The sequence below is a fragment of the Cheilinus undulatus genome, linkage group 9 (genome assembly GCF_018320785.1).
Source record: "Cheilinus undulatus linkage group 9, ASM1832078v1, whole genome shotgun sequence".
In the NCBI taxonomy this organism is placed as follows: domain Eukaryota; kingdom Metazoa; phylum Chordata; class Actinopteri; order Labriformes; family Labridae; genus Cheilinus; species Cheilinus undulatus.
In genome coordinates this window covers 12,443,942-12,458,427 of record NC_054873.1, presented here as the reverse complement: position 1 = coordinate 12,458,427, position 14,486 = coordinate 12,443,942, and the positions used below count along the sequence as shown (strand labels likewise).

The 14,486-nt window shown below is 38.3% G+C and overlaps 1 protein-coding gene across 3 annotated transcripts; it reads right to left on the bottom strand.

The window, feature by feature from the left end:
• Positions 1-513: 513 nt before the first annotated feature.
• On the bottom strand, positions 514-8,629 carry LOC121515132 (carboxypeptidase A1-like). Of its 3 annotated transcripts, XM_041795744.1 has the most exons (13): positions 8,534-8,571; positions 8,371-8,406; positions 6,098-6,181; positions 4,500-4,581; positions 4,252-4,386; positions 3,972-4,076; positions 3,426-3,527; positions 3,249-3,350; positions 3,044-3,154; positions 2,133-2,223; positions 1,797-1,996; positions 1,509-1,593; positions 514-825 (listed from the first exon to the last, which is right to left on the bottom strand). In XM_041795744.1, the coding sequence occupies exons 3-13, from the start codon at positions 6,163-6,165 to the stop codon at positions 638-640; spliced, it is 1,269 nt and encodes a 422-aa protein (XP_041651678.1). In that variant the 5' UTR covers positions 6,166-6,181; positions 8,371-8,406; positions 8,534-8,571; the 3' UTR covers positions 514-637. The 3 variants fall into 3 exon arrangements, with proteins under 3 accessions (XP_041651678.1, XP_041651677.1, XP_041651679.1); XM_041795743.1 differs by lacking the exon at positions 8,371-8,406 and having other exon boundaries at positions 8,534-8,629; XM_041795745.1 differs by lacking the exon at positions 8,534-8,571 and having other exon boundaries at positions 8,371-8,433.
• Positions 8,630-14,486: the final 5,857 nt, after the last annotated feature.

Below are 14,486 nucleotides of genomic sequence, written 5' to 3'. Positions count from 1 at the left end.
CCTAGTGAGCCATACTAAAGTCTAATGTAAAAACGTATTTATTTTTCATTACAAAGCCTCCTGTGTTTTTGTTAATCAAAGTCCCACCCTCATTTGCTCTGATCATAGGTGTCCAAACAAGCATGAAACAACTGCAGACCAGCGCCAGGAATAATTTAAACATGTATCTTGTTATCACAGAGTGTGATTTTTAGTTTCAATAAATTTTACTGCACTGCAAGATGCTAAAAGTAAAGGCAGACATGGCAGTGTCTGCTCCACATGGATTCCTCTTAGCCTTCCAGTCACTGAGCACATCTTCATTGCTTTCGTATTTAATCATAATATGCAAAGTGTGTAAATGAAGCCTGGACAGGGTAAAGCCATGATATTTCTCCTTTGTGTGTATAATTGGTAAAAACACAAGCAGAGATGAGATAAGAAATATGAGATATGAAAGTGAGTGAATGTGTGTCAGAAATACACATGAACAGAATTAAAACCATATGGAGAACTTCATTTTTCCAGCACGCTCTTTTATTTGTCTGTGTCGTTCAGTGTTGAATGAGTCATGAGGATGATAATGAGCATGATGATGAAGATTTCAGTTTAATTTCTCCACAGTGAGTCTGCATACAGACACTCTCCTTCACGCAGATCAGTATGGGTTATTGTAGGCGTAATCCATGATGACCATCAGAGCCAGCCAGGTCTCACTGGCAGTGGGAATGATCTGTTCGGCTGGCAGAAGGAAACCATAGCGGCCGGTGTCCCTCAGCTCGAAGGTGTAGGAGTATTTGATGCCCTGGTCATAGGTCCAGTCGATGGTGTTACCGCTAGCTGGGTCTGTTATTAAAAGAGGTATAGTTGAGGGTATTGTATATTAAATAAAACGATACAGGCTTTTAGCTTGCAGCTAAAGTACAGCCAAAGCAGGTTTCAAAAATAGATCACAGTCACCAACAGAATTAAAATCATCCTGGAGGAGTATCAAGGTCTGGTTGGAGCATTACAAAAGATTTTGTTCATTCTATAGTTAAATATCTTAGCTACTCATTCTTTTTCTGGTTAACTAGCAGGAGGATACACATTCTTTTCATTGTTATGAAAAGAGTTACAGATTCGTTCAAAGTTTAACTAGCTTTGCTTTGGATTTCTTTGTGTCCATTGGAGACTTTGAATCAAATAAAGTTGGTATTGAATGTGGAGTACCCCACGGCTCTATTCTTGGACCACTATTATTGAATATTTACATGCTCCCACTCTTCCATTTCATCCAGAAATATAGAATAAATGACCACAACTATGCAGATGATACACGACTTTACAATGCACTCTCTTAAGATTTTTTCTAACACCATAAACTCCTTCAATCAGTGTTTAGATTAAATTAACTGTGTATATCATTAATTTTATACAACTAAACAAAGACAAAACCAACGAAAGTATTACTTAGGGGCTGCAACATTAAATACTTTCAAAAGCAGGTTAAAAACTTTGTTGTAAAAAAAAAATCTGTATAAACTTACAGATGGTGCTGATGATGCTGCCGCATTTGTAGCTAGTACCATACATAGAAGCCAACTTAGTGATGGCCGACCTAGCCAGGTTGTGCTGCAAATAGTAATAAAAAGTGACAACAGTTATATATAACTTCTACATATAGCTTTTCTCTGTCATATTCTTACATCTTCAACATTTAAGGAAAATCATTAGATAAACTAAAAATCTCATGAGTCAAAGGAAGAACTCTTTCATCCATTTTCCAAGTTTGGTCTCATGAATCGGTCATAAGAAGCAAGGGATTTGATGTTTACCAGTTCAACCTGTTCCTTGACAGGAGTACTGGTGTAGCCATAGGGGTACAGGAGCATCTGAGAGTAGGCATGGATGGAGATGAAGGCCTTGATGTTACCATGGGCCTTCACAAAGTCCACAATAGACTTGACCTCAGGCTCAGAGTGAGCATAGGGTCCATGGTAGGTCTCTGAGCAGGGGTATCCACTGGCACCGACACCTACAAAAGGATGACACCAGTGTCAGAAAAACTGCAAAAACATGAAAGAGACCATCTGTCTTTACACCTCCATACACTTGGTTCAAAAACATGATCATGATAGAAGAGTATTTTTCAGCTACAAGAGTAAACATACTTCCAAAACCAGCATCCCAGTTCCTATTGGGATCAACTCCAGCACAGCTGTACCCAGGGTTGGGCTTCCTGGTTTTGCGCCACATTCGGTTCTAGATGAACAAGAGGAACTCATCATTAATCTGTAAGAAATAAGTGCATATCTGTGTATGAACAGATGAGACATTAGCAAGGAACATGATTGACAATCTGTTGATAGGTGTTGCCTCTCAGATCCAGCTAAAGTTCCACATCTCACATTGTTAAACCTGATTTATACTTCTGTGTAAATCTATGCCATAGTATAGGTCTGCGTAGTCCTGAACCCTCTGCAGAGGTCGAAACCATACAGACCACAAGCCCTGTGATTGGTCGACTGGGTAGCACTGGTGACTTCCAGTCTCTGAGTAATGTGTGCAGACATGTTGTGTATAGAGGTAGATAAATGGCTGCAGACAATGACACACCTAGTCATTTCTACTTGACGGAACCTGAAATTATCAGACATGCATTTCCTCATCCATGTCTCTTGCTCTGTGCCCTCCAGTATGTCTACTCTCTTTATCGCTTTGCAATGACTGCAGTATAACCAATTGCTCCTCAGTATTTATCAGCTCCAATTCCTACACAAAAAAAACTCAGTTTGGGAGAAGGAACTAGCTTAAAAGTTGCACTGCTGAGCAGTGCCAGTGAACAGGTAGGAAGTGCCAATATCATAGTGTTCACACAGAAGTAAAAGATGGGCCCCAAAATACCATCCATTTCCCATTGAGGCAAAATCTTTGCCAGAAAATAACCAATTGGTTCTGTTCATGCCAACTTTGAAGATGATGAATTCAAAAGTAGCATGAATGACTACTGACCATCAAGAATGTAAATGGTACAGGAAACACTTCTCAAAGTTAGGAGAAATTCTAGTCTTTTGAGACTCACGCTGTTGAGGGAGTAGTGAAAACCGTCAGGGTTGGTCACGATCTCCAGGTAGATGTCCATGTGGTTGAGGATGGCAGTGAGAGTACGGTCAGTTCCATAATCAGTCACAATCTGCCAAAAGAAGATGTCAGTCTCGTTAGTATCACACCAGAATCTGCAAAGATATTGAGATAAAAGCTAGGAAAACTTAAGATGATTAAGTCACCTTCTTAGCGAACCAGGTACCGGATGCCTGAGTGACCCACTCTCTCGAGTGGATTCCGGTGTCCATCCAGATGGCAGAACGGTTAGTTCCTCCAGTGCTGAACTGAAGCATGGAGTAAAATGGAAACTCGAGCAATGTTGCATTTAAGACAGTAAACTAATAAATGATATGTTTTACCTTGAGCACATTCAGGGGGCGACCCTCGTAGCTCTGGCCAATCACAATCTTGCTGACTAAGTTGGGGTTCTCAGCCACAAGCATATCCTGAAAGCTGTAGATCTACAGAAAAGGATAGGTCCTTTTCAAATGAGAATCATTATAGTATATATATATATTTTTTAATTTAGCACTTAATGGCCTTATATGCAATATTATGGAATTGTTTGAAATTCAAAATTCAGTGCTGATGTGGATCATCAGGTAAGCCTTTATACAGTGCCTATACAAAGTATTCACCCCCTTGGATGTTGTAACCTTTAACTGAGTTTATACATCAACCATGGTCAATGTAATTTGGCTTTTTACCCCCCAAAATACAAAAAAACTCTTTGTTGTTGTACATTTAGAAAATCCAAGATTATTGTTTAGAGACATCGTGACAAGTTATAAATTAACTATTTGGACTGCCACAAATAATCAGTCAAATTTTCCTCTCTACTAAGGATTAATTGTGAACTACAGAGTTGTCAGTAGTGGTTATTCTTGTGTATACAGGTGACTAACCTCGTCGATAGTGTGGTAGTTGGAGTAGTCAAAGCTGTCTGTGTTTTTGGGCTGAGCAACACGAGTGGCAGATTCCATCTCCTCCTGCTGCTCATCGAGCAATACCTGCAAGAGAAAACATACATATTTGAGTTTGAGGTTCTTTATGTCAGATCTGTAACAAAGATGAAGCTGTGGACAAAATACAGCTCAAACCCCATGTAAGATTTGAAACCAAATGGGGTAAATTTAGTTTTATTTCCATGGATTAGATAATCCATACCTTTGGGCGATTTATTACCTGCAAATCTCTGATCATGACTGAGTAGTCAATGTCCTGAGACTCCAGGTACATTTTGACAGACTGCAGGCTCTCAAAGGGGACTCTGATATCCACAGGACTGGTAACATCGGTAACACCCCTCCAGATATCCAGCTGAAAGGAACACCAATGTCATGCATCAATCCAGCTCTGGTGGAATTTGTCCCCCAAGAGTTTGAGTTATAAAAGTCTTGTAATATAAAAGTAGGCATATGCTGAAAATTTACATTAAATTCAAGCATGTCCTCCAGGTCCTTGATAAGAGCCAACTGGGCTTCATCCTTTGCAGTGATGCGAAGCACCTGATGCCTGTAAAAAGAAAACCAGATTGTTTCACTTTGCTTTTACTCAACTTAAGACTTTCAAATCAACTGAGATGTCGGCATACGCTCGCTGAAGTAAGATTTGTCAGTTTGAGAGGGGTCTGGCTACAGATGGATCTCTGATGCCCACTCTCACAGACTGTTCAGAGACTCATCTCAGAAAGGAAGTACCGTAATCTACTCGTTCAACGTATTTTCAGTTTTAGATTTTTTTTTAATTCAGCCTTATTCAGAAATCAAGTCTTGCAGTTACCTTCACAAAATAATCACATAACAGACCAAGCAACATTTCAGAAATAAAAAATAGGGAAAAAGGATCAGAGGTCTAATCCAGGATCAAAATTACGGATAGACCCTTTCTACAGGTAGTTACACAAAAGGTGGCTCAATTTAGCTGTGTTAGATTTAGCTACAGCTAACATGGTAGCTACATAATTAAAGTTACTTCATAAGCCAAAGTAGCCAAGTGAAAAAAGTGAGCTATAGTAAATGTAGCTAAAGCTAACTTAGTTACTTAGATAACATATTTATGTAGATCAGTAGCTGCGTTTTGAGCTTAGCTTTAGCTAAGTTAGCTACATACATACATTATTAGCTACATGCACACATTATGTATGCGGCAAAGTTAGATTAGAAATTTGAGCTTTAGCAAACGTAGCTACAGTTTGTGTGGCTATGTAGATTCTCTGTATCTATGTAGATTCCAAAGCTGATTTGTTGGCTAATCTTAAGCTCTGTAGCTACGTTATCTACATAGCCCCATAAGCTTTAGCTGTATGAGCTTTAGCAAATGTCACTATAGCTAAATTTGCTATGTAGATAAAGTAGACATGTAGATTAAGTAGCTGCTTTGTGAGCTTAGCTTTAGCTATCTTAACTACGTTAGCTATGTAGCTATCTACATAAACCATCTACATAGTTTATGAAGCTAATGGAGCTATGCTGCTACGTTAGCTACATTAGAATGTTTTCATGAAGGACAAGCTTTTATCCTGTGAGCAGGCTGTTTACCTGGCTTTTTAAACATTTTGAAATTAGGTTTTGCAGGTCAGGCTTTTAAATTTCACCTTTTAGTATCCTTACCTTAACCCTACTCTTACCCTAAAGAAGTTTAATTTGGTTTTATTTCAAAAGTTTCAGTGTATATTTCCGTTCTGAGACATAAGACATGACAGATGATTGGTCTGTGAGAGAACTGTCAGAGATTAAAACTCTGCAGCCAGACTTTCTTGGAGCATTTATCGGCTCAGTCTTAACACCTCTTACCCCAACCACTAAGGCTCAGTCTCATTTCAAAGTTTGATCTCTTACCTTGGTTTCCAAGTGCTTGCTTGCTCAATTACACCAGATTTAATGAACTTAAATGAGTCTGGGAGTCACAGTGTACATAATTTATTTTACTAAAGGCACCACATATGGATTAATAATTGTTATTCCTCTTTAATGCGCACACGGTAGCTCAAGAACTCAGAACTACCGAGAGGCTCCGAAGGCCCACTTACCTCTCAAAGGTGTCCTTGCTGAGAACGGCCACAAACAGTGCCGTGAGTGTGAGCAGCCCCCTCATCATGACCAACAGTGTGATTCTGGGGGGAACAAACACTTTTATGTCCAACAGCAAATGGTCACATGTTGAAAACCATAAGGTTGCATAAGGTGATGGGAATTTGTCAACAGCTGGTACCTTTACCACACTATCCCATAATTGGGCAATGACATAAACTATATTCAGAAATCTGGCTAAAATTAGTCTAAAACGCTGGTATGGTATGCTGTGTTTGAACCATTTGGAGTACAACCACATCCAAGGCGCCTTCTTTCAAAACTATCACAATCACTGTAAGTGCTGCTGGACTTCTGTCTGAAGTTTTATTATGAAACAGAGGCCTGTATATGACTGTAGCTGGAAGGTATTAGCAGGAAAATTCACCAAAACCAAAGCATGTGCTGTTCCTATAAAAAAGTAGTCACCCCCTTGTTTGTTTTTTTTACCTTTTATTGATCTTATAAATCTGCTATGGTCAATATAATTTGGCTTTTTAAGGTCTAAGTGAAATCAGATTTCTGCAAACTGCCAGTTTAACAAATGTAATGTTAAATAAGTTACTGCATAAATATTCACCCCCTTTAAAGGGACTGATCAATACAATAGAGGTCCAGACAATTTGTCTCAGTAGTTTCAGCATTAGTGAAATAGGGATCACCTCAGTGCAGTGGATGTGTCTCAAATGACAACAGTAAAAGACACCAGCCACCGTTTAACCAGTATTCCTGGCTACCATTACACTATGAAATCTCAGATTAAATCTGGACTTGAGATTGTGGAAAGGCATGTGGGAGAGTCCATGTTGCAGTGGAAGGAAGTTCTTCGGTCTGATGAGACCAAAATGGCACTTTTTTGGCCATCAGACGAGATGCTATGTTTGTAGACACCAAACACTGCACATCACCACAAACACACCATCCCAACTGCGAAGCACAGTGGTGGCAGCATCATGCTGTGGGGATGCTTCTTAGCAGCCAGCCCTGGAAGGCTTGTAACAGTGGAGGGTAAAATGAATATGGTCAGTTATTATGCATTACACATTTTTTTATTCAATTTACATTACTCTGTTAAAAAAAAAATCTTTTTTTCTGGCATCAAAGCGGGGTTTTTATTTTACTTTTTTAATTGTTTTTTTCCCAAATAAATAAATAAATAATAGAATAATAGAATTAATTTTATTGTTGCACTGCAAACTCACAAGTAAGTAGAGTTGTCTCATTTCAGGCCAAAATGTCTCATTTGGCCTGGGGTAAGCCATTTTTCTGACATGTCTGAATAAATGTTTCATTTCAATAAAAATTAAGGGTTTTTTTTTTGTAATCATTTGTAAAATGTGCCAGTGCAGAAAGTTTTTTTTTGTCATTGAGAGTCTTGAAATAAGATGAATGAAAACATCTGATATCCAAACACCCTACAAGTCAGTTTTTCTTGTCTTATTGGCAAATTTTAGCTACATTACAAGCAATGTAACCTTTATTAGTTTTCTTAAGGTTTATACAGGTTTTTATCCAGGCATCATAGGATTAAAATCAGTGTAATCACATATTTTTTACCATAAACACAATTGCATGTATACAGATGGGAATTTCTTTCTGTGTGTACTTAACCAGTGTTGATGAGAACAAAACCCTTTGTTTAAAGTCATAGTACACAACCAGATGGCAACAAGTGCAGGCCTAAATTCCTGTTACAGTGCAAGACTGAATCTCTTTTTTCAACAGGAAGCTGCTGCCTTCATGTTTGTCTCAGCTTCCTCTTTGTTACTGTTGGGGTTAGAATTAGCAACAAGCCAAATTTAAACCAGCTGCTGGGTTAAAGAATATGTTCTGTGAGCACTTCATGTCAGCAGAAAAACAGCAGACAGGGGGCAACTTGAGATGTCAGCGTGCAAAAATTCCCATCTGGAGCTTTCGCAGGGTTTCACTGTGGGGAGTGACGTCCATCAAAACATCTGATACCAGCACAAAAACATTGAAGTGCAATCAAAGTAACAGCCAATATCAACATTAAAGGCTGTATTTTGCTCTTTCTAAAAGTCAGATTTAAACAGGTTTAGTCTCCGGGATTGTTTGAATACTGAGGAGTGGACATAAGACAGCATTTTCAGCATACTTGTATGAAGCTCATTTGCATTCTTTCATCATAGAACGACTGACCACAACATTAAAGATTAAATCTTTTAGAGCAAATGCATGTCAAAGCAACATAAGGATACTGAACTTTACTCACTAAATCGTCGTCCCTCAGTCATATGTTCCCCAGAATCTGCAGGTTTGTATTACATAACCCAGCTGATAAGGACATTTTAGAGGAAAAGTAAAGAAACAAAAGTCTGGACTGAGTCAGGTGTGGAAAACACCTGCTGTAGAGTGTCTGATTCACAGAGACTTACAGAAAAATGAGCAGCTTGTTCGGCCCCATCCATGCAGTCTTCTGTAGTGTCTTTGAGAGAGACGATGAGCTCCTCTCTGCTTAGTTTAAGCTTAAGTACATTTCTGAAAACAGCTTTGACCACAATGAAGCAGCATTTGGTAGGTGACAAAAAGCATTACTTCCTTATTTTACCTCTGCTGAAAGACATACAGAAGATATAGTTATATCAAGAGAGGCATGAACTAAAAATTAGTCAAACTGTATTTATCCTGTTGATATGTACTTAGATAACAGTTATAATAATTGGCAGCGCTTTATTCTAGTCGACCTTAATAGCCTAATAAGTGGTGCATACCTAGTAATAAGTTGGCATTTTACTAAGAAATTACTCAGAAATATGGTTTATCAAGGAAGTATTTGTCTAAAAATAATGTATTAGTTATCAAATAATTCCTTGTAATATTGTGTCAGTTCTCTGGTATTTAGTTGGAATTTTACCCTGACCTCCCAACCCTTACCCTTATCCCTAACTCTAAGGTCCTGTCCACACGGAGACAAATTCAGGAGTATACGCAATTTTTTTTGGTCATATCAGCGTTTCATCCACATGGAAATGGTGTTTTAGGAACTGTAATCACTACTTTTTGGTCCTAGAGTGAAAAAATCAGTAAACGCTTACTGTTTTGTCTCCGTGTGGACAGCCAACTGCATCTTTCTTGAAACGATTACGTCACACATAGCATAGCCCACTTACCCTGCATGCACCTGTGAACCAAAACAACAATGGCGGATTAAGGGGGTGTGTACATGCTGCAGAAGCTATTGATCTTATAATGGCTTTTACAGCAAAATCTGATTCTCCTTTACAACCACCATGAACAGCATACAACATATGTTCTTAAATCCAACATGGAGAACAACTAGAAGGGCAACTAGAAGAAAGTTTGTGTCAGTTTTCTGTGATCTTCTCTCTTTTGGTGCATTTCTGGGCAGCATTACAGCGCCATATACAGGCTTGGCATATGTACTACAACAGTTCCTGTCATTTTCACAGGTTCCGTGCTTACACGGACATTTCCTGAAACGATCCTGTATTTACGGAAAACTTTTTTGAAATGAAACAGGAATATAACGTTTTCATCTCCACGTGGTCAAGGCCTAAGACAGCTCTCTCCTCAACCTCCCCCTCCATCCAAGTGGGAGAAGAGAGTAGAAAAGACACACCAGGGGGAGGTTTGCCACACCAGGTGGCTTCTCCTGAATCTACTGCTCTCCTTCTTAATACTCCTCAAATGGAGTGGCAGTGAAAATTATGCCCATACTCAACCCTTACCTCATGCCTAACCCTGACCTTAGACGTCTTGTCAGTGGACTTAATCTAACCCCTAGACTTTAATCAGTTCAGCTATAGCCCCTTAACCTTACCATAAGGGGATTACAGACCTAAGTCTAACCATTGGGTAATTACTGCCCCAACCCTAAAAATAATAACAAAAACATTACCAAGAATGACAATAATCATAAACTCACGGTAATAAAAATGACCCTACATTATGATTGGGCATGGCATTCACACTTGGTCTTGATCACACCTGGTGGAGGGAGTCTAGCGTGGAGGCTTAAAACTCCTGGTGATGCCAGGGTAGGCACTGCTGATGAGTGCGTCCTGGTAATTTTAGTCTTTAATTCCTCAGCACGTGGGCCAAAAGTAGGCATATTTAAAACACAAAAACATATCAACCAAAATGCTTTAAATAAAACTAAAATCCAGTTTAAAACACGAGAAAACACTGGACCCCTCACCATATCATCTGCTTTCATTACTGCCAACTCCCCAATGATGGCCACTCGTCCCACAAATACTTCCTGAAACCGCCCTTTCTTAGGTAGTGCCTAATGTGAAAATCAGGGTGATGCTGGGTTGGAGTTTCCTGAGCAACGTGCGCCAGCCGTGCCTTTCCTTTGGCCCTCTACTCTGAACTGTCCGAATTGTATTTTCTCAAGCCTACACCTCCTCAACCCTAACAAAATCCTAGAAAATTATTCAGAAAGGACCCACTTTAATTTGGTGAGGCAACATTTTAAAAATACCTGGAAATTAACAGCTTAAATAGTAAATCATCAACTGAGAAATAACATGGAAAAATACATCTTATTGCCAGATAACTGCCACAATATTATGTGGGTTAGGGTAAGGGTAAAGGTTGGTGTTAAATACCACCGAAGTACCACAGAATTGCCACAAATCTAAAAAGAATTACCTAATAATTAATACATTATTTCAAAGCAAATACTGCTTTAATTTTACAATGTTTCCCTGTTATTACTTGGAAAAATGCCAACTCTTTACTAGAGTATTCCTGCATATTACAATAAAATGACTACATAATTAGGGCCTACTAAAATAAATTGCCACCTAATAATTATATAAAAGGCTGAGACATATCTTTGTCTTGACTTTGGCTGATGTGAATCATTACTGATGCTGAGGTAATGCTATTGAGCTGGATGAACAATGAGAGGAAGTTTTGTGTGGCTTTAAATGGCCACAGTTATGCTTTAAAGCTGCAGACCACGACTGATATTCATAAACTATGATGAAATATAGGTTGGAGGAATGAGTGACCATATTGGAAAGTCTTTGTTCATGTTGTTGTTGGTGATAAAGGACGTATAAATCATGTCACTGACATAGAGCGGTCACTGCTTAAAGACAAATGAGAAACGGAGAGCAGAGACACTCTACTAGGAAACAACCAGGCTGTGTAGAAACAGAGGGCCAACCTCTAGGCTTATTACTATTTTTTATCCTGTACATTTTGTGATCCTCTTGTGCTATATGTCTTGTTTTGTTGTGCTCTCAACCTTGTTGAAAATGAGGGCATGCTCTCATTTATTCTTTAAGGTTTATAGACTGAACGAATGAACCGCAGTCTGTGTTAGAGGAACCACTTAAAAGTGAAATATATCAAAAGAGGGAAGAGCAAGTCTACATTTTTTTTCTATTAAAGTGTCTAGTCTTGTATTAATTCTTGGTGGTAGGGGGTGTGATGATGCTGCACAATGAAAAAGGCCTTGGATGCCACCTACGGTCAAGACTCAAGAGTAAACAGTGGGTACTGTCACCTGAAAATGTGAATAGAAAAAGAAACATTATTTCCCTAATACATCTTCCAAACTTAAAACTTGTCCATATTTTCAGGGTTTTTATTTAAAACACTTTTTCATTGCTCAGACTAAACAGCAACTTGATAGAAATCAACACTTTCAGACTTACAGATGCAGACACAATTTGCAGGTCACTTTCAGTTTTAGGTATTTCCTGCTCTTTTACCAGGGGAAAAGATGCTTCAAAATATCACCATGATAAATATAAGCTAACCTGGGAAGTGTCTCTATTGCTCTTTGCGTGGGATCTCCAAATGACTAAAACCACCCCTGGTCATATAACATAAATTACAATGACATACAGCTGCAGAACAAATGAGGAGAGTGTATTTAGTTGTGTGTTCTGCAGGAGAAATGACGGCATCTCTGGAAACGGGGACCAGCTGTTTGATGGTTTCAGAGGCTTCAGCATGAGAAGGAAATGCAGTTGCAGATGTTCATACCAGACAGCATACATCAGACAACGCAGTGGAGCCGCTGGAAAAGCCCCCACATCACAGATATGAAACCCCACAGTTTGAAGGATGACACCATCTGACCTGTCAGGGTGTTACGGTGTTGTTTCCTGTGACAAGGCCAGCAGCAGTTCACAGGGGAAGTAACAAACCACATTGTTTCCTGTCACTGAGGCAATGCTGTGGCTGTCACAGAGAATAATCCCATAATAAAATAAAGTAAGATAAAATAAAAAACAAAAAAAGAGTAATACCTGTGGAGAAAGATTTGCATGGTTTGCATTGAAGACCATTTGTCACTATCTTAACCTGGATTCAAAGATCACTGTTGCTTTAATCAAAGCTAATCTAACCTCTTTATTCACATTATTATCAGTGCTTTTTTTAAATATGTACGTAACTTTTTAAAGATTCACAACATCATAAATAAGGCAGCAAATTCAGGGCAGTATATCAGCAGGTTGAATGTGTCAAAACACTGCAACATCCTTTGTTACGACAAGAACGCGCCCATGCTGCTCTCTGATTGGTTCCTCTACGCCTCACTGCCGACATATTCAATCCTTATTGGTCGATATAGAAATCTATCAAAGCGGAAGTGCCGCCTCGTAAATCAATGAAAAGTGAACGAGAGCGAAAGCAGCATCAAGCTGCACATAAGACGCGAGCATGCATCCGGAAATACGGAAAATCTATTTACAAATTAAAATGCAAAAATGAAATGACGGCAGCTTTACTGTATTTTAACTAGAAATTCAAACATTATTATGTTGCCTAAATAATATAGTGCACATTACATTGGTTTGCTAGTACTGAATGATGTGTAGAGTTGGAAAGGCAGCGTTGTCTGTTTAATCAATATTCCACTGTGTTTTTACCACTTTTTAAGAGAGATCATTGTAGTTTGTAAAGTTAAATATCTTGTTCTATTTGAGGTCAAGAGTGCTTTTTTTCATTCAACAGATGTAAATGGTTTAACATCTTTCGAACATTTGGGTGACAATTCTCATTTTACATTTAGGTAATAGTGTAAACTGAGGCTTGACAAGTTGAGAACCACTGGTTTAAGTTATTTTGAGGCTGAAACAAAAGAACAATATGGTTTTTCTTTTCAATGAAAAGTCACAGAATTACAGTACATAATTATACCCAAATGGGAGCTTCCAGTATAATGGCTACTCATGAATAGTAAGATAGCTGAAATAGGTTAAAGTCATTATTTGAGCCAGTATACAATGAAACTGGAATCTCCTTGTGTTGCAAAGCAGTGCATAAATATGCATAATGATAAACATTAAAAGGCATTGAAAACAACATTAAAAAGCTTATTATGCAGTTTAAGACTAAGGAATTAGGAAATTATAATGTGTGTGGATTTCATGAACTCTGTATTGACTGACTTAACTTTAATACTGACAATGAAATAACACCCATAACGCTACAATGCATCACAAATTGAGAGGTCTGTGATCTGTTGCATTACTGTGCCCTACTACAACCCTATATGAGCATCAGTATGAATCAAATTTATATCATCTTGATAGTTTTACGTGTCTCCAGGCATGCTGTAACTTGTAGAAAATACACAGTCTAAGTGGAATACAGGTGTAATACCAGTTCTTCTGCCACAAAACATTATTTATATATTTTTTATCACTCACTTATCTACTATTTGATATATTTGATTTTTCTTTTATAGATCTGTTTTGCTATAAGTTGTGTGAGGGCATGGTGGATTTTTAAATTGATCATAGGATGTTCTTGGGTCTTTCCAAGGCAATATTAGAGACAATATAACACTAATTTGAGGCTATTTTGTGTTCTATTAGCTCCTTATTACATTGTAGATACCCATCTTTGTTATTCAGATATTTTTATCTAATGCACACTTTAGCCACTGTCTTGAGGCACGTTGGTGCATGAGGGCCCAGGCAATTGTCTATTTTTGTCATGTGATAAACATGCCTATAAGTAGCCTACGCTTTATCCTTTTGAGATGCTCATTATGACTGAGCATGAGTTCTGCATCTGGCTGGGCTGATGGCTGTTGCTGTGCATAAGGGTAGTCCTTAAGTATTAAAATAGATGGACTTTTATAGGGAAAATAACAATAATAATAATTAAACTAAGATTTTCTCATGAAAAAAATGCAAAGCATAATTACATTTGAATGTAGCCTATATGCATTTTATTTTTTTCTAACCTTATTTTTATCTGGACTGTAAAATGTAACATGCATAGAATTGTTTTATCAATTTCTATAAGTTTTGCTGAGCTATGCTAGTTTTTATTTTGAAAGCCGTGACCGGAAACGGTCTCCTATATCCTGTATAACTCGACATTGTGCGG